The sequence below is a fragment of the Micropterus dolomieu genome, linkage group LG15 (genome assembly GCF_021292245.1).
Source record: "Micropterus dolomieu isolate WLL.071019.BEF.003 ecotype Adirondacks linkage group LG15, ASM2129224v1, whole genome shotgun sequence".
Lineage (NCBI taxonomy): Eukaryota > Metazoa > Chordata > Actinopteri > Centrarchiformes > Centrarchidae > Micropterus > Micropterus dolomieu.
The window spans coordinates 23,695,406-23,715,416 of NC_060164.1; the positions used below are offsets into that span (position 1 = coordinate 23,695,406).

Consider the following 20,011-nt stretch of genomic DNA (forward strand, 5'->3'; position numbering starts at 1 on the left):
TGTACCAGCATAACATCAGCATTGTCACATTGTCATTAGGGCTTCAACTCTTTTCTCAATTTGGCCTTTGTTATGTTTTTGGTGATGGCATCACGTGTGTTATTTTGTCCGATGAAAAGTCCCAAACCCCAAAATATTCAATTTAACACATTTTCACATTTGAGAAACTTAAACAAGAGAATGATGAGATGTTTTAATTCTAACTTCAGCGATTAATCGATCAAAATATTCCCGATTATTTTAATCGACTAATCTTGCAACTCTTTTTAAAGTTGTGAGCATGTTAGCCTCTTATATTAACATTTACGTTTGCATTTACCTGCCTCACAGAGCAGCTAGCATGTTTATTTTATTACTACAACATGTATATTCATTATTTGTCATAAATGAATCTCGGCCTTTATAATAATTAAAGTTATTTACAACTCTGTAGTAAATAAAAGCATCTATGTGGCTTAACTAAACCTGAAGGAAAATGCTAATAAGCTTCAATCACAGCCATACACAATGCAAATACTGCCAAACACAGTGACCAGATCTGTCTGTCTGACATGTAGAGAGGTGACCGGCCCCCCGACACACCTCAGGTCTGACCAAAGTCCTTTAATTCCCCTTAACAGCTGTGGGGAATCAATCGGAAGGAAATGAAAGGAAGAAGCTCGACCCAGCAGAGAGACGGTGTGTCCTCCTGACGGTGTCCTCTGCTCAACTTAAATCTACAGTATGTAAACCCACAAGGAATTTCATGAATGCTCTCAGTGCCTTGTGTCAGAGGGGTGACTAAGCTGCTTTCACTCCACCAGCTCTGCTGTGCTGGCCGCCTGGACTCAACTGTGAAATCCCCTCACAGGAAGCAAAAGGTACTCTCACCTTCTTTGAGTTTGGATGACGGATTCAAGAGGTTGGTGGTGGCTTTACTGGCAAACGTGTGTATGTCACACAAGGAAACGCTTCAAAATTACATTAACATCTACTGCAACTACCACTTGTATGTGGGTGAAGAAGACGAAACAAAAAACGAAGGACTTTTCTGACAAAGCCGAGAAACCGGAGACGGTGGCCTGGACTCCACGCATGTCAGTGTACAGTTGACCCCAGATTAACCTCCCAGGTAAATGTAACCCTCTGTATCATCTCTCACACCTCATACCAGCCTATGAACACACCGGGATGCCAACATCTGGCGACAGTCAACAGCCAATGAAAGACAAGTGTGTGGTTGTTTTTTTTTTTTTTTTTTTTCTTTCCTTGTCCTGCATGGAAATGGAAGACAAGAAAACAATCCCAGCATGCAGGCGGATATCAGTGCATCTCCTGGTCCTTCGAATCTCCTCCCCCTCCTCCTCAGACACGCTTTGACTCATCGAGGCCTGTAAGGTCTCTCAAACCTCAAAATACAATACGGTTTCTGTCTTTATCTCCCTGTCTGTCTCTCTTTGCTAGATACAAATCGCAGCCGCTCATGCAAAAACAGTCCAGCTCGGTTCCAGTTCACCTCCTGGACAAGTGTGAACAAAATGTCAACAGTTTCCAGTCCACCCACATTCAGACACCTTCAGTCGAGCGGGCGAGAGGCCATAAGGTCGACGACAAGGCGACGTGATGCAATCGATCGTCCTATTGTGCAGTGTATGAAGGCGTCAGACCCTCAGCTCAGGTTAAAACAACACACAGGCGTGCAAACAAGCGTAAAAGTGATGAACTGGTCCAATAACGTGCTTTTTTTTAAATTAAGTATCAGATCTCAGTCAGTCATGACGGACTCTCCTTGAATGGAAAACCTTTGGAAATCCTGTGATATTTATTTTCTTAGTAGATTTATTTTAATTTTTCAACCTTGCCACCAAATTTTAAGGCTTTAACGACATTTTAGAGGCTTTTCCCAACATGGAAATAATGAAATGCGGATGAAAGAACTGATTCCTTGTAGTCTTTGGTAAGAAAACGGTTATGCTTTAAAAAAAATATAGCATCCTCGTGCTGCTTGACCCTTTAACCCTAAAATCTTCTCAATGCATTCCAAGCAATTCCAAGAATTAAAACCTGGTGTGTTAAGCAAAGAGATGAACTGTTTGACTATTAGATGGTATCATCATCTTAATCACTCATAATCCTTCTCTAAGGTAAAGGTGGATTTTTGGTTCCTCCCCTCACTGAAGAAGCCAAATCTCTCACTGCGGTTCAGACGAGGCCAAACAGTTTGGCGTGAAAACACATTTTCTTTTCCACTTTTGTTCTCAACACGTTGTTGATGTAAAGGACGTTTAGAAGGAGGAAAATATCTAATTCGGATTTGTGCTTTTTCTACTTGATAAAATGTTGAGTGCACTGCATTCATTTCCTCTCATTGTTTTTAATTATCACTTCCAACCTCACAGAAGGGTGTTATTTATTTCTGCACAGTCTGTTCAAGAGGGTTTTTCTGTCGTTTTAAGATACCTGTTGATTCAAGGTGTGTTTTAATACACTTGATACAGTGTTGAATGACTAGGTGGTGATTTTAAAAGTCAGTTAACCTGATGTGTGTGTTTAAAAGTCTTTAGTCAAAGTAAAATTACTTTTAAAATAATAGCATCTTTACATCAATCTGAAATCTACATATTGGCATAAACAAAAATCAACAAAGTACATGAAGTGCTGTGTAAAGAAGATATGTTTTAATAGGTTAGATGTTGTTATTTGTTGTAATGTGATTTTTTATTTTTGCTTAATCTACATGCTTCATTTCCATCATCAAACTCATTACATTGTTTACCAAACATTTTCACAGCATCTCAGTGGAAATTCTGGGGAAATATTCTCTTTATTTATCCTAAATTGAACCTCAAAAATAATAAAGCAGCAGCTGAAGCCTGTAACAAAAGTAAATTAGAGTGAGGCTCTAAAATATAATAAACATCATGATGCCTGTTTGAAAATATTTGAATACTGGCTACTAATGTGAATGGGGGGGGGGAGTCCTGCTTGTATCACGTGATCTCCGGGCTTTTTACACAAGACGTGACGTTGTTTCACCTAAACAAACCTACAGTATAATGTATAATCTACAGATCATACATTTTATACTTTGTCCTACTTTTCCCCGCATAATAACACGTGTATGTGTTTCATCCTTGCATGCTGGGTAACAAAACCTCATCTCACTAACAGTCTGCAGGATGAAGCATATTTTCTATAAATTCTCTCGTCCCGAGATTTCCTGTTTGTTGTTCGTTCTTTATCAGGATAAAAATCTAACTTTCTTTGTAGTTTTCTACTTTTTACATGCATTCTCGCCCGTGCTGCTGTTTTAATTAGTCACCTTGTGCCCTGAAGGCCGTAGAGAAACATCTTCTGCATTGTGCAGAAGAGGAAACAGCGGCTCTCTCCTCTTTTCGCGTCTTCGGGTGTTTGAAGGTGAGCAGCTGTCGCATGTGTGGGACCTGTGGCTCTCTCAGACTCCTTAAACAATCCCATAAGATTGGTCGCAAATGTTTGTTTGATGCAAATCCGAACAAATCCGCCGCTGTTCGTGGACACTCGCTGCGCTGTTTGCGCGTCTTGGCGCAAACATGTTTAATGTCCCGGTCGGCAGATATTTATTCAGCTGCTGCGAGCTTCATTTACATAAAGAGGGAGAGACAACACACGGCTGGCTGCAGCTGAAACATGCTGTGCACACGCAGGGAGAGACCTACAATATGTATCGATCAGGCTGACGGGAGGGATTATCGATGGCTTTTAGGACAGTGGACCCCAACATGTTAGGCTTGTGGTTCTTTTAAAAAGAAGCAACGCGAGTTGTGACCCCTTATCACAGGCTGTAAGGCTTCTCATCGAGATAATTTTTAGTCCTGAAGAGGTGAAAGCAACCAAAAATAGCAAAATCAGAGATAATGTAGCTTTTTATGGAGCCCCGTTTCTTATCGATCATCCTGCCTCAGTGACGCGGCTCCTCAACCTTTTGGCGTGTGTGATCCTCTAAATTCATGAAAAGTTTACATATTTGTGTGATGAGCTGCGAGCAAAGCGTGATTTTTACCTTCTCAGATTATTAATTTCAATATTTTTGGAGGCCTTAAGAGATAAAACGACCTAATATTTAAGAAGTCAAAAGCAAGGATACAAGAAATGTAGCAGACATTTTTTTTTATTCCTAACTCGCTATAATCTCACGACCCATATTATGACAACTAAAGGTCTTTTTGCTGCTTGTTTTAGTCACATTTCAAGGAAAAAGTATTCTGCGTCTCAAACGTAAGCATGTTGATTTTCGTTAGATTTTGTGATGAACGCCTTTAGGAGTGGAAGAAACGATATGAAGATGTCACATTGGGCACATTTTATGGACGAAACAAAATCTATTTAATCCGATTAACCTTTTAATAAAAATAATTATCAGTAGCGAATAGGCCTATAAAACGACTGGACGCTAAAATAGGCCTCAAGACAAACTCATCTGCTGGATTCTGCTTCTTTTCTTACTTAAACTTTGGTGTTTGTCTTAATTAGAAAAGGTGCGCACATCCTGCTCCCTTTGAGGGGTGATTTCTCTGCACAAGGACGGCAGAAGGAATTTGCATCGTTTATTGCCTCCTCTGCTGACAGTGCGGCCTTCACTGGTTAATAAACGTGCTCTTCCAAAACAACCTTGCCAGAGAACTGACGCGATATTTATATATTTTTTACTTTAACTCCCCCTCCCCCTCCTCTTTTATAATGCGTTTATGCTCGCAGGCATAACACACACACTTTACATCTGACCCCCTAACCTGGCCCCACCCACGTAATTACCGCATCAGAGCCAGTGAAATTCCTGCAGGTTATTTTGGAGAAACCAACTCAGGGCGCAGGAGTAATTATCACGCCATTACAGCGCTGCATTCAATTACGCCTCGATCAAATGTCTCCCGGCTCAATATTTAGGGCTTTTTAACGCCGCAGTTTAAAAAAAGACACTTGGTCTCCCTAAAGCGAGGGGAGATGTTAGTGTTTCAATTTAAAGACAGGGAGGATTAAAACTGGCTGCTCTCTAAAATGGAAATGCGGGCTTAACACGTGCGTTCACGGCTTGTATTAATTATGGGACTAATTTGCATTTACCCCGTTATAATTAGGAGGAAAAAAAAAAACCCTAACAAAATCAACAAGCTTTTGAATAAAAAAGTATGACAAATTCAAAAGAGAAAAACAGGAGTGTTGTTTTGTAATTTGCTGGTGTACATGTATCTAAAAACAAAAACTCTGACTCCCTGTTGGGAATCAAACTGAGACAGGATAAATATGACTTAACGGATCTTTATTGGATGAACATGTATGTAAGGGTGGTCGCCTTAAAGATACATTCAACATCTTACTGTCATTTTGGAGCTACAAATCCACATTTCCTCTCTTCCTCCAAAAAAAATAAAAAAAATAAAATAAAAATAAAATAATAAAATGCTCTGACTCCAATATCAAGCCAAGTGCTGCAGTTCAAACATGTCCAATATCACAATGCCCAAGAGAGGAGGTCTGCTTTGAAAATGTAGAGGCTAGAATAATAATAATTATTAATAATTATAATAATAATAATATCCGGAAAACAAAGTGTAACCTGGACAAAACGCCCAGAATAGTTCTGCATCTATATTTTAGATGTTGAGTTCCCAAGACATTTTTTTTTCTGAGTAAAACAATGTATATAAAAGCTGAACTTTATGGCCAATTTTGTTCTCTTTGGAAAGATTTACATACAGGTTTTTTTTCCCCCATCTTTTCTTTTCTTCTTCTTCTCCCCAAAGTGGTAATAAACAATTTTAAATTCAGAGGGAAAAAATAAAACACCAACTAAACATGGTCACTGTAACTGACCCAAATACATATTTACATATTTCAGCTCCTCGACGTAGCTGACTAAAAATCTCTGTCATCCTAAAATAACAAATTTTTTGAGAAATAAAAACTATACAGGATTTGATTGGGTCGGAGGTAAAAGGAGGGAGGCACTGCAGGCAAGTTCCTGTCGGTGCACCAGAGGGGAAAATATTCCTCCCATCCAGAGAGCTGGTGGTCAAAGGAGTTTGGTTGAAATTACTTTTTTTGTGTGTTTTGGAAAAACAGTTTGGTTTTCTTAAGGTCATCCAAGAAGAAGCCTCTTAAAAACCCCCGCTCTTCATCAGGAATCTGCTCCTGTTGTCTTCTCTTCACTTTCTCTGCTCTTGTTATTTATTTATTTATTTTTTTTTAAAAGGTTTTTAATTTTTAAAAAGTGGTGGGGAACAAGAGGGAGGGGGGAAAAAAAAACAAAGTCCGGTGGCTGAGCATTCCTGCTGCTATCTTGTTGTTGTTGCTGTTATCATACGGTTCATAAACTGTCTTTTTTTAAAACAAGCAATATGCTAATCTGGAAAATAAAAAATAAAAAGAAGAAGAAGAGGGAAGCAGAGGAGCAGGGAGAGGACGAAGCCTGATCACAAGACTTGGAACCTCCAGGAGGCCTGGTCTTTGTAGTCCAAGCAGTCTGTGGTGTTAAAGTTGAGCTTCCACGAGGAGGCTGCAGTCTGCTCTTTGTAATCCAGGCAGTCGGAGGAGTTGAAGGCCAGGCTGGAGCCGCCGTAGGCCTGGTGGTGGTGGTGATGGTGGTGGCCTGACGACTGGCTGATGTGGTGGTGCGGGTGGCCTGACATGGAGGAGGCCGTCATGGGGCTGAGCTGGTGGGGGTGGTGGTGGGAGTGCATGGGGGCCAGGTAGGAGCCGCAGTCCACGCCGCTGAAGTAGGAGCTGGACGGGGCGGGGTAGCCCTGGCCATAGCCCGGCGTCTGGTTGTAGGACATTGGGTAGGAGGTGGCTGCAGCGGCGGAGCCTGACATTGAACGCTGCATACAGGAGGCGTTAGAAGGGGGTCCGGGCTCTGGGAGCGGGGCCACGGCAGGGGCGGGAGCATTTCCGGGGGAGATAGCTGGGCTCCAGATGGAGGAGACGGTGCTGATGGAGGTAGAGGTGCTGCTGAGCGCCGCCGGGCCCGTGTGATTGGTGGAGGAGGACGAGGACGAGGACGAGCCCGTGCTGGAGACGGCAGGAGGGGTGAACTGGCCGCTGCTCTCGGATCCGGTGCTCTCGCGGGCCGGAGAGGACTTCTTCTTGGGCGGCCTGGCTTTGGCGCTGCTGCCGCTCTGCTGCTGCTGGCGACACTTGGCCCTCCGGTTCTTGAACCACACCTACAACCGAGAACACCAGCCAGGAGTTACACAAGAGAAAAACTCAGCATTTCATACAAAAAAAAAACAAAAAAACAAGATACTCCCAGGCCACGCTGCAAGTACATTATGGAGGAAAATTGGGGGTTATTAGCCATGAAGGTTCATTTCCACCCAGGCCCCTTGGCTCGGACCAGCCAGGGGTCTAATTTCATACCTGGTAGACAGCTCTAAGATAACAGGCTATTGGGTTTCACCACACAGTAGGGTAACTCTAGAGCACCGAGAGGGTAGGATCATGTAGAGCATTTTGTTTCACACACACATTCTGAGAATAACTCAAATTGTGTGTGTGAAAGAGAGAGAGAAACCTGTCTAGGTTTCCCCCTTATGCCTTTCAAGAGTAGTATTTGTTCAACATCCTAGTGCTTTAGTGGGTTGTTTGGAGTATTTCCTGGCATACTGGCTGGCCTCTTCATTATAGATCCCATGTTTCAGATCAAATTACACAGCCTTTGGTTAGGTTGCATCAAATAATAATTAAACAGTCACCTGATTCAGATGAGAAACAAGCTTTTCCTAATCTGAAATGTAGTTTTGTTTACATCAATATGTACAAACCGTTTTGTGTGTTGTATTAAAGTGGTGAACCAGTTTGAGTTAAACCAGAAGACAGAGGTGGGGAAATAGGAGTATATAAATAACCACAACCATCCCCATTAACCTGCCCCTCCTTGCTGGTTTAACGGTATAACACCTTACAGTTAATGTTAGCCTACTTATTAAAACCAGTCTGTATAATTTTCCAATCATAACTCATACAAGTTCGTTATTATGCTGTTTTGTCAAAACACTGAACTAACAGGTCTAAGATTTCGGTTATATTACCATTATTTTGCATGCAGGTTAATTAAGTTATCCTCCTGTTAAAGTAGCCTACATGAGAAAGTGGGGTTTGAGATATTTACTGGTATAAATACTGCAACAAAATACTGAACCTAATGGATTTGTAGAAGATATTGGACATCAAAGTCAGCTATGTTAGCTAGCTATCTTTGACCATGATTTAAATAAATAAATAAAAACAAAAATGAGACCATCAAGTTATAGCCTATTGGTAAATGATAATAAATGTAACTTGTATTAGTAAAACTAGTTTCTGGTGTCAAATAGAAACAAACATAATACCTTTTGAAATATAAATCAGTAATTATGTAAGTAATTACTTTGAGTAGCTAATGTAAAGCTGTTAGCAAAAAAAAAAAAAAAAAAAGCTAGCTTTAGTGGCAGTTTTTGAATTTCAGTTGGAATCCTGGTTTGACCGTCGGTGAGGACGTTTACAAGCTTTTAGCCTCTTTATCAGGGGTTCAGTGTTAAAATAATAAAAAGCCAACCCTGAGCAGCGAAATCACGCTTTTATGAAAGTGTGTAAATATGTGTCCGCTAATCACGAGTTAACCGTTGGCCCAGGCAGGTTCCCAGCGTTTTACTGAACACACGGAGTTAAATGCTTCAGTTTTCACCTGGACTCTGGACTCGGGCAGGTTGATTTTCAGTGCGACCTCCTCCCGCATGAAAATATCCGGGTACCGGGTTTTGGCGAACAGAGACTCCAGGACGTCGAGCTGGGAGCGGGTGAAGGTCGTCCGCTCCCGTCGCTGCTTCCTGGGAGTCGCTGAAGAAACGAAAAAAAGGGCCATTACTAAAACTGTTTATCACATTAATATATTAAAGTGATATAATAATGCTTAGGATACACACACACACACACACAGTGAAATGTTAGGCTACAAGTGAAAAATAATAAACGACCTCACGGACTTTCATCTAAATTAGGTCGCACAAAAAAATAAAATCTTTGTTATCTTCAACATCAAGTCTGAATAGTACTGATGAAAGTTGGACCTGCGTGAGTGTTATCCTGTGTCCTTATTTTTTGCAGTGGTTTCATTGCTTTCAAACGCTGAACTGTTGCACTGACTTCATTTGCATGTCTGGAGAGATAAGACAATTTAACCTTTCTTTATTTTACACTGATAACTAAAACACTGGTGCTGTTTTTCTTTCAGAATTTGACTAAAAACCTAAGCCTGCTTGCTGCTTGCTTTTATTTATGGTAGCCTAAGCTGTAGGCCTACATTTTGTTTGTTGTCTTGTAGGCTAAACGTTTTTTCCATGAAGGCCCAAAACACATGTAGGCTATTATTATTATTATTATTATTATTATCGTTATTACGGTTGTTGTTGTTGTTATTATTAGGCCTATTACCAACCAAAACTACGTCGTTTGTTGGTAATTTTTGTAACGATGACTGAAACGGTTACAGTTTACTCCCGGTTATTTTGGCTTTTATCTCTGTTTACTGGTCCAAACTGGCTGCAGCTGGCTCTTCTCTGGTGCATTGATCTTTAAAAGGTGCGTTTGTGTGTCGGGCTCCTACCTGGGTAGCCCACTGAAGGGTGCAGCAGGTCCATGGCAGCGCCGCTGAGCCCCAGGCCGTTGACGCCGTAGGGGGGCTGTTTGAGGTAGGACATCATGCTACAGGCGGTCACTGCTCCACCCAGCTCAGGCCAGTGGTTCGGTTTCCCCCGATGCTGCAGCTTGACGGGACAGGGGGCCGATCCAAGTTACTGCACACACACACACGGGGCGGTGGAGAAATTAGAGATATAAAAGAGGGAAAGTCAAAGCGAGTTTATTGCAGGGGAGGGAGCCTGTGGATATTTAGAAATTTTTAACACAACTAATTAGGCTACATATGAGCTTTTGTCTCACTTTTTTTTTTTTTTTTGGTATATTCAACGGATGGAAATCCTGCTTCCCAGACATTTTAACTGGGACGTTTGGAAACTAGTAAGAAAAGAAAGAAGCATCGTTACATAAAGTTCCTAAGAAATTATTATAATTATTAAGTTGCAGCAGGATAAAAACAAAACAAAACTATGAAGTCATAATTCAGACGCACATTAAATCCCTGCAGGAATATTGGATATTTGGGTAACCGGGGTCAGACGGCTCCAACCCACGACCCCAGCGGAGGAAAACAATCCGCAATCTGACAGCTTTTCATTTACAAACCAAGTTTTATTTCAACGCGACAGAGCTCCATAACTAATGAGACGAAGAAACACTGGAGGAAAGATATTTGTAAGCATTTGTTTACAGTAAAATATTTTTGTTTTTATGTTTGAGCACACGCCTGATGTTGATATAGCCTACATATTTCATTGACCATGTAGCCTACACCACCTCCAACCTGCTGAATATTTACAGTATTTTTCTTTAAATTATAAATTTTCCCCATGCTATAAATTGTTGTAAAAATGCTACAACTTTACTATTTATTTATTCCCTCAAACAGTGGGCTAATTAATTATTCAGTCAAAACAATGTATTGATTTCTTATGTAATCCACAGTTTTAAAAGATCTGAATATTCACTGAGACCTTTTAGAAAATTATAAGATACATTTTATCTCGTTAACTTTAGTTAGTCTACTTTTAAAAATCTAAAAGCAAAAACCCCGTAAGAAGTGTTTAATCTAATTTACACATTTCAAATAATAAAATGCAGGATTCTTATTGATCTGCTACATGTTTTATTGCAACTGTGTTTATGATTTTATTTCATGGTAAGAATAAAAGAGCTGCAGCTCGTAGCCTCCAGAGTAAAATGTGTGTGTGAAGGTCTGCACTTACACACACACGTTCAAAGATGGATTATGGATGTTTGATAATCTATATAAATAAGGCTACAGCTTATTCTCAAACTTCGACAAACTTTGTATTTTGACCACAGACCCCTGTGGATCCTCAGTTCTTGGCTGAAATAAAATTAATCCACAAAACTCAATTTATACCCAGTCTCTTCAGGGAAAGATCTGAGGGGCCAATTTTACTCCTTTCCGTAGATAAAGTAACTTATTTGTTTCAAGAAATCATCATTTTAGCACCAATGTTTTTCTTTATTTTAATGCTCAAGGGGGAAAAAAAACAAACTTCATTGGAGAAAAAAAAGTTAAATAATTTCTTCACTTGACTTTCACCAGATTAACTAATCCTATAATTATATTTTCTGTAAAGCGCAACTACAATTTCTTACAATTGCGTAGGTTTAAATATGCTATAGCCTGTTAAAGGATAGATTATACACATTTGTTTGTTTCCTCAGTAAATACGACTGAATTAGTGATTCAATTTAGGGGAGGACATCTCCTCAGCCGGCTGCCTCTAAAATTTACAAGCAGACAATGAAACAAGTTTATCTTAATGCACTAATTCAACAATCAAAACATACTTAACTTTTCATTAAAAGTAACCTGCATTACATTCAGAAAACACTGATAATCCTGATCGAGGTCTGAAAGCGTGAAGCCATTTTTATTTTTTTTTTAATAAACTGATCATAAAGTTTGATTTTTTTTCTCCCCTGAAAGTGGAGAATTAGACTATCCAAATAAAAAAATAAGAGTTTAAAGCGTGTGAATTAAATTAGTTTATCTGAAGGGGGAGATAGTTTTAACAAGGAGCTCCTAACTGACCAAACGTGTATTCCAGCAGCTTTTTAAAACCGCATTTCAAGCCCTGCCAGGCCGGAGTGAAAAGGCGAGATCTCGGTGCAAATGAACTCAATTAGAATTTAGATTAGACCTCCGGGGAGAGAGAGCGTTTCAGAAGGGCTCTTATCAGCAAAATAAATTAACAAAAACCAAAACACGCCTCTTCAATTATCTACTAAGTGGTTCAAACGTTTTAATGGCCAATTGCTCTCAAAAAATAACTCGCAGAATGAATTGGAATAGAAATATGAAGATTATCTACTCTGGAGGAAGTTGGCTCAATTTATCCAGTTCAAGTCGGAGTCCTCCACGGTGCCGATTAATTGATATCCGCAAAAGAAAAATCCCACAGACGTGCAGGGGTGCAAATTGAAATCATGCACCACACCGCACGTCAGAATTTCAGGTTTTAAAGACCTTTGAAAAAGTGACTTTTCTGTCGCTTTGACACTTCGGCTGCTCATGTTAAAAGATGAATTCTTTTGTTGATCGGAGTTAAAAGCAAAAAGTAAAAACTACTAACCGAAAGAATCGACATTAAATTATTGAGAGAAAGCAGAAAGAACATTACCTTGTTTTTCTCCGTCCCTTCTCCCGAGCTCTCGGGCCACAAGAGGCGAGCAGCAGTAAAATTATCCAGCAGTAGGAAGTCTGCAGGGCACAAAACTCAAACAGCCGCAGACTGGTTCAAAAACAAACAACTGTGCAAACCGAGCGGCATCACGGAGAAACGCGCAGTTATCAGCACACGGGCGTCACCGCGTCCTCGGTGCGGTTCCGGGTGCTTTTACAGCCAAATAAATCAAACTCATTTGCTTTCAGGGGGCTTGTCGTTGTCTGTCAGAGTGTTAAGGTGATTTCTAATGGAGACGGATGGAGATTGATCACCTTCTCTCCGCCCTGCGCCTCTATGAGCGGAGGACACCTGCGGATCCGCCTCCTGCAGCCAATCGGCGCGCGTTTGCGCGCTGACGGACGGCGGGGACGGCCTATCCGCGCAGAGGCAGCCGGGGAGAGCCCACTCCCACTCTCCCCCTCCTCTCGGTCCCGGTCCCGAGACCGGGCGAACCAAAGAGAGGTTTCAAAAAAGATGGAAATGTTTCACAGGCCTGCAGGAGGAAGTGCTACACAGAGGGCCAGACTCTGCTGTGCGCCAAAGTGCGTAAAGAAGAAACTGAATTTAGAAGATATTTACACTTCATTGGAAGAGTTTCTTGTTTTATTATTTGTACGTAGCTTCACAAGGAGAAGAGGTAGTATTAGGAGCATCTTTGGAGCGACCAACAATAGTAATAGTTTTGTAAAAGAAAAAAATCTGCGGACTTTTCCTCCACCTAAAACTTATTTCCTTGCTTCCTTGAATTGGCTGAAAGTGTCGTGTTATTTTAAAAAAAAAAGCATCAAATCAGTTGTTAAATAACATAAAAAAGTGAACGTAGTAAGAAAAAAGGAGGAAAGATGTTGGATTCATCCATTTTGATTTTATTGTGATACCCCCCTCTCTCTCTCCACACACACACCAGTCTCATGAATATTAATGAGCCCTAATCCCCATTTAGAATTACATTTGAGGATGGCTGACGTAAAGTTTAATAGGGATAGACCTCAAACTCAGTGCGGAGGAAAAAAAGAATCCACAGAAGAAGAAAAAGCAGCACCAGAAGCTGCGGTCACTGAATCAAATCCTGCACTTTAAATGTCGATGTTTTTAATGTGTTTTTAACCCCCATCACGCACAAACAATCTGTATTTCCGTTTCTTTTTGTTTTGCCCGTGTGTCAGTGAGGGTCGCGGAGATGCAGCCCAGCACGGCTCGGCTCGGCTATCCTTTGTAGATCTCTGCAAAAAACACCAACCTTTTTAAATGAGGCCTAGGCTGAAAGCGAGCTAATGTTCAGAGAGAGAGAGAGAGAGAGAGAAGCTGCAGGGATGGAAATTACATTTTTACGTGTGTGTGTGAGGGGGAGTATCAAAGTGGAGGCCGATGGGACTTAAAAGTAATCCACGAGAGCACTTTGACAGACAAAGTTAGACATCAAAAGTCGACCCCCCAAAAAAGGGAACAAAATACTGTTGGAGGCCTGTAGTGATGCTGCTTATTACAGGCAGGATCACCGTTAAGGATAAGGGCACCTGAACGCACCTTAATATGCAGGAATGATGTCTATCCATGTTTTTACGCACAAAGGCCAAAATCAAACGCAAAAATCAGACTGATGGTGACAGTGAGCGTGGTTAAATATATGAATGAAGTGAGGTGGCGTCCAGAGAAGAGAGGTGTCGTTAAGTGACGCTTTACTGACCATTTTCTTGCGGGGGGTTAACTGATTTCTGTTTGCGTTGCCTGGCTGCTGACTGGAGGTCAAACACTTTTTACGCACGTTTTTTTTTTTTTATTTCCACCACATCTGATGTCCGAGCAGTCAGAGGGCTCATGGAGGGTCTGCCCGAAATACCACCACCCCTCCTCTCCTCTGCACACACTCACACAGGCTCCGTTAAATTATGCAAAAAGGCCATTCAACAAATATGGCCCTCACAACACAAAAGAGCCGGGTTATTCTGACATTTCCCCTACATTTCTTGTTTTTTTTATTCCTCTCTCGATGTGAGTAAGACCCCGAGATAAACCCCTGAACAAGTATCAAGTTATCAAGTTGCACCAACCTTTTGTAATAAGAGTATTTTGTCTAATCCCAAATTGCAGTTGAATTTTCTTAATGCTGAGCTGGTAAAGCCTGGGATTAGGCGGCGAGGAGAGGAGGGGGAAAAGTTTTGTCCCTTCAGCCGGCAGGATTGGAAGCGGGGATCTGCGGGGATGTTGTCGGTGCTTATTAAAACGATGATGCATAAAACACAGTGTTGTAGGAGCCCCGGCGCTGCACGCAGAGACCCGGGCTCCCTCAGGTGCAGGTTTTTGGACGGCGGCGGGGAAAGGAAGTATTGCAGAGGCCGAGCGGCGCTCAGCACCTGTGAGGTGAGGCCAGGAGACATCAAAGCTCAGGAGATAATCCATTCAGCTGAAGGATCCTCAGCTGCACAGCAGCGCCGAAGCACCGCCGCCTTTTACGCAGCGCGTCGCTCTTATTCACAGAAAAACAGGAAAGTGACTCCAAATGTTTTTCACTGCTTCTGCTTCTACAGGAGCCTTGAAGACACCGATTGACGCGGCAGAGGTAAGACAGGGCTGTTTCTGACATTTTACTTTTTCTTTATTCCAAAAAAACAGGCAGAAAAAATGTTAAAATATTAGATTTATCACCTGAAATGACTTCTTTCATTAGGCCTTGAAGTGATTTTCACTGAACCTGGAGTGATTTAAGAGGAGGGAAATAACTTTAGTGAATTAAAAACTTACCAACACCTAAACTTTCAGTCAAATTCATGAGTAAAGTTTTTACGCATTAACATTTCGATCAGAATAAAAATCCGCCCGCTTTTAATAGAATACAGAACATATTTAAACTATTTATATAACAAGTTTAAATCTATGTGACTAAGTGACAGGTATTGTGAATAATTTTTAAGGTCGTATACACACACAATCTCAGCCACATGCAGCCCTGATGACACCGAGCGGAACATCCTTCACCGCTTTGGCTCTCCGCTTTATTCTGCAGATTACAGACAGCCGTGATAAACGCGGTATAATACAAACTAAAACAAAGCCCCTCGGGGGACGTTAAGTGCGTAATGTGCACGTACAGTTGGTCCCAAGCAGAGAAGAAACGAATCAGCAAATTAATTTGAAAGTATTAGAAAGGCCGGGGAGGACGTCTGCTGTCAAAACCTATTTTCCTGCTTTAATCTGGGATGGGAGGCTGCCTGCAGGGCTGGTGTGGAGGGTTGAACCGCAAACACTCCCGTTCACTCTCATTTCTACTACAAGGACATTTCCACTGTTTATTTTAGTTTGCAGCCTAACATCAGGGTGCGTCCAGAAAAAAAACCCTTGAAGTTCAAGTTAACAAAATGGACAATTTAGGTTGGTGAAATATTTTTTTTTTCTACATCTGAAAATGAATACTGATAGTTTCTCCGACCTTGCAGTTTTTATTTCCACTCTCCATCCCTGGCTGCGGGTGCCCGAGCCTCTCCAGTTCTGACCCCCGTCTCCCGCGCGCACAGAAGCGGCCCAGAGAGAGAGAGAGAGAGAGAGAGAAAGAGAGAGAGAGAAAGAGAAACATCTGCTCGGTACAAAATGATTTCTCTAATCTTCCTCGGAGGAACCTGCTCAGCACCGACCTCAGACAAAACAAAACAAAAAACCCTAACGCCGATTTTAATTTATAAACACGCACTAGTCGCAGGGGAATTGAACATAGCGCCGAATAATAAGCATTTCTTAACGCAACACTCGCTGGTGAATGCAGTGATAGGGGCCACTTATGTGCAGCGCTGCAGCCAAAGGCGTGCATGCATTTCAATAACTTTGTTATGTGAAAAGAAAAATCTGAATTATTGTCTTGATCATGCTAGAGAAAAAGAGGAAAGTGTTACAAGTGTGTATAGAAACAGGCAATATATAATAAAAACAGACTTTAAAACCAACGATTCTATTAAAATTCTTCATTAAATGTTTAAACTATGTGTTTAAAAGCCTGCAGCTTTAATTAATATCTGCGTTAAAAATATGCCACACACTGCCTTTGTGGAGTATGAAATCATAAGGACTTTATTATTGAAGACTTGGGTTATGACACTGGAATAAATAAACAGATAAATGTTCAACACGCAAAAAGGACAACTGCACCAGATGTGGAGCTCTAAGTGATGCACGTGGAAGCATATTTCTCTTCTTCAGAATACAATAAATAGAAACCAAAAGTTGAGCAAAAACGCACATGAACTGATGGTAGATCCACTTACAAGCAGCTTAAAAGGATAAACGGCAATAAATAATATATATATTTTTTGTTTTTGATTGCATGAATCCTGACAAAAAAAAAACAAACAAGTGGATTATGGAAGCTACTGGTCAGAGCAGTGATGAAAATATACAACATGAGACTTTTTTTTTCTTCTTAAACACAGATCTTTTCTTTTGGTAAACTGCTTTCAAGCCAATAAAAAAAAAAAAAAAAAGCGCAATAGGAAAGTTAAGATTTATGCAAGATTTATGAACGCTAACACATTCCCCCTTTAAGATATTTTACATGTAAAAACGTTAAAGTGAAATAATTAAAACACAGTCAAGTAATGATGTAGCTTGAAAAGACTGATATGTTAACAACTCTTTTTTGTCCTTTTAAAAGTCCAACTGAAACAACTTCTCAACATGGTGCAAAAAAGAAAAAGGATAAATCCCCTCATTAAACCCAGTTGTGCTGTACCTCAAACTCACTGGTCTCACTGCATCATTATATGCAAATATCTCACCGTCTGACAGGGTCTCTTGTCTCAGACATATTTATATTACATACATGTACCGTTCTTGGTAAAGCAAAGGACAATTAAAATAAAAAACAAACACTGTCTATAAGTGGGACAGTTTGAGTCAGTAAAAAGTTGGTGCAAAGGCCTCTTAATTCAGCCGAGTCTCTGCGGTTCATTTGACCAAAACAACAACCACGTGGAAAACAGGACTCCAGTAACTGATAGAAACGTCTAGGAGAGCCACTATCAAATAATAATCATGGTAATATTATTAATAATAATGATACATTTCTTTTATCGGCTACATTTGTTGGTTGTGTTTCTGAAATGACAATCATTGAAGCACACACTTCTCCTCTTTCTTGGCCATCTTTCCTTTGTTCTGCTCCAGCGTCCTCTCCAGGTGCTCGTCCTCCTCCTCGGCTCTGCGGAGGGCAAAGGTCAAAAGGTCAGATGTGTCAGGGAGGGAGGGGGGGGGAGGGGGGTACACACACAGGTGACACACATTCGGTGCCACAGCAACCGGCGCTGTGCCGCCTGTGGAGTGGCCTAGCGCCAGGGGCCGAGCGCCGACCTTTCACCCGCCTGGCACCCAGTTGGCTAACGGCACCGCCAATCTGGACGGGAGCCCGCCCATGCAGGTGTGCTGCTGCTGCTGCTGCTGCTGCTGCTGCATGCAGGATGACTGCATGCTGGCTGGAACCGCAACATGCCCTGCGATGTGTTTTCACTACGTCTACGGTTTCTGGGGGACCTCTGGAAATTTAAAGATACGCAGCAGACGCTCGCACACGAACTCAGCAAAGCGGGTCGGATATTCCCAGACAGACAGAAAAAACGAACCCCAACAGAACTTTTTTTTAATTTTACATTCACGTTCGACTTTGACTTGTTCTGTGTCTGGTGTTGGAGGACTGTGGGTAACTTACTGTTTCTCCTGGGCGTCCAGGTCCCTGACCAGCGCGTCCCGTTTGTTGACCAGTATGACCAGCTCATCCAGCAGCAGCTGCTCTCGTCTCTTCTGGACCTCCGTCTTCTGCCAGTCTGCAACGACACCAGAGGAACAGACTCCTTCAGACCAGAACACACTGAGGACAATCTGTTTTAACACTTTGTCCCATGGATGAAAAGGTTTATTTATTTTGTCCTGCCAGGAACTTGTGACTGCAGGATACAACGGACTGATGAACTACCTCACACTGCACCTCAAGATGAATGTGAAACAACATTTCTACAAAGAGTTAGATCCTACGGGAACAGAAATGTTCCTCCTGAGCACCTCTAATGAAACAAACACTTTGGACACGGCTCTACTCGTTTTCAGCTCTTCATCAGGTAACTCTGTCCTGAGGACTACAGAGTTCAGCTTCTTACTAACCTGCTGGACACCAGACCAGTTCCACGTATGGACGAGTGTGTAGATATGATGTGTAAACACCCCCCCACATCAGGGTTGTGTGATGACCCGAGCAAACACACTTGAAGGATGTTGTCATGTTAATCTGCAGTCTTTTGATGGACACAGAGATATGTGGAGCATCCCACTCCCACAGGAAAAGGCTGCTTGTATAAAGTCCTCAATCACAGATGATAGTGTTTGTTTAAAAACTATTTCTGGGACTCGTACCTTAAAGATGATTCCTGCAGCACAATCATTTTATGGGAAATAGTGTAAAATTCTGTTCAAACTTTTGTCTTGATGGTTGATATTTCTTTTTTTTTTTAAGCACAAAATTAAAGCTGTCCGCAGCTTTTATATTAATTTGTATGTCTGCACACAAAAAAAGTCTGAAACTAACGACAGTGAAATTCTGTTTCCACTTAGTTAAAGATTAAAAAATGTCCAGGTTGAGTCTTTGTGGTATAAAATCTAAATAAATACAAACATGTAAACGTCAGCTCACAGCCCAACACTCAGTTTATTCCTCAGCTAAATAAACAAACAAACAGGTGAGCCCCTGATTCTCGGTTCTCAGTTCTCCAGGGTCTTTGCAGGAAGGGGCCCCACAGGGCCCCACAGTGCCCCACAGGGTCCAGGTGGGACCCCCATCCAAATCCCCTCAGCCTCTCCCTGGAGAGGAGGGGGGATGCCCACAGGAGAGCTCTCACTCCCCCTGGGGCTCAAATATCCGCCTGGCGCCCTTGGCTCCACATTCACCCAGCGCTCCTCCCTCCCTCCCCCTACAAACCCCCCCCCCAAACCCTGATTTCACTACAGACTATCTGTTAATTTTTAACCCAATTTTGTATGAATTAAACAATCCAGCATCTAACTTGTCATGTAAACACAGGACGATTAAATTTGATTTAACTTTATTGTCACTGCACAGAGCAACAAAACGCATCTTAAATCCAGCTGATCTCTGCACCGAGACATGTTCAGATACAGAAACATTCTCAGTCTCTCTGCAGATTTTCCCCGCTGTTCAAACGGCAAATAGGAAGGCAGGAAATCTGCAGCTACTCCTCAGCTCAGTGTCCTCCCTCAAAGAAAGAAATAAATCCGCTCCATCCCAGAGAGAATTCAAACACAGCTGAGACGTGTGCAACTTCTGTGCCGCGTAGGCAACTTCGCCCCTCTATCAATATTTAACCACCTATTGATTTGACAATGAAAGGAATGTTGTAAAATGTCAATCCCAAAATAAGTGTGACTTTATTAAAAATAAATACACCCCCCCCTCATTGAGTCAAATTGCGGCAGTCAGGCTGTGTGTGTGTGTGTGTGTGTCACGCTGGGCCCAGTGTGTTTGTCCTGAAAGGTCTGCGCTCTCTTCATTGGCCCTGCTCGTCCCTTTGAAGTCGACCACAGAGCGAAATGAACACAGTCCTAATATTTGGCTTTCTACGTTCTCCTCTTCCTTTTTTCTCTCTTTCAGAAAAGCAAATTTACTCTCCTCTGGCTATGGGGGAGGGGGG

At 41.7% G+C, this 20,011-nt stretch overlaps 2 protein-coding genes across 6 annotated transcripts in view; both read right to left on the reverse strand.

Moving 5' to 3' along the window:
* Nucleotides 1–5,263: 5,263 nt before the first annotated feature.
* Nucleotides 5,264–12,604, reverse strand: otx1 (orthodenticle homeobox 1). Its single transcript, XM_046071519.1, has 4 exons — nt 12,288–12,604; nt 9,599–9,788; nt 8,681–8,832; nt 5,264–7,178 (listed from the first exon to the last, which is right to left on the reverse strand). Exons 2-4 carry the CDS (start codon nt 9,693–9,695, stop codon nt 6,432–6,434), a joined length of 996 nt encoding a protein of 331 aa, XP_045927475.1. The 5' UTR covers nt 9,696–9,788; nt 12,288–12,604; the 3' UTR covers nt 5,264–6,431.
* A 3,764-nt stretch (nt 12,605–16,368) lies between these two features.
* Nucleotides 16,369–20,011, reverse strand: part of ehbp1 (EH domain binding protein 1) — a 153,731-nt gene continuing 150,088 nt past the window's right edge. For all 5 annotated transcript variants that reach the window (XM_046070419.1, XM_046070421.1, XM_046070418.1 and 2 more), the window contains 2 exons: nt 18,022–18,136; nt 16,369–17,517 (listed from right to left, as the gene is read on the reverse strand). In XM_046070419.1, the coding sequence (XP_045926375.1) occupies nt 17,427–17,517; nt 18,022–18,136 (206 nt within the window). In that variant the 3' untranslated portion in view covers nt 16,369–17,426. The remainder of the gene's footprint in view (nt 17,518–18,021; nt 18,137–20,011) is intronic.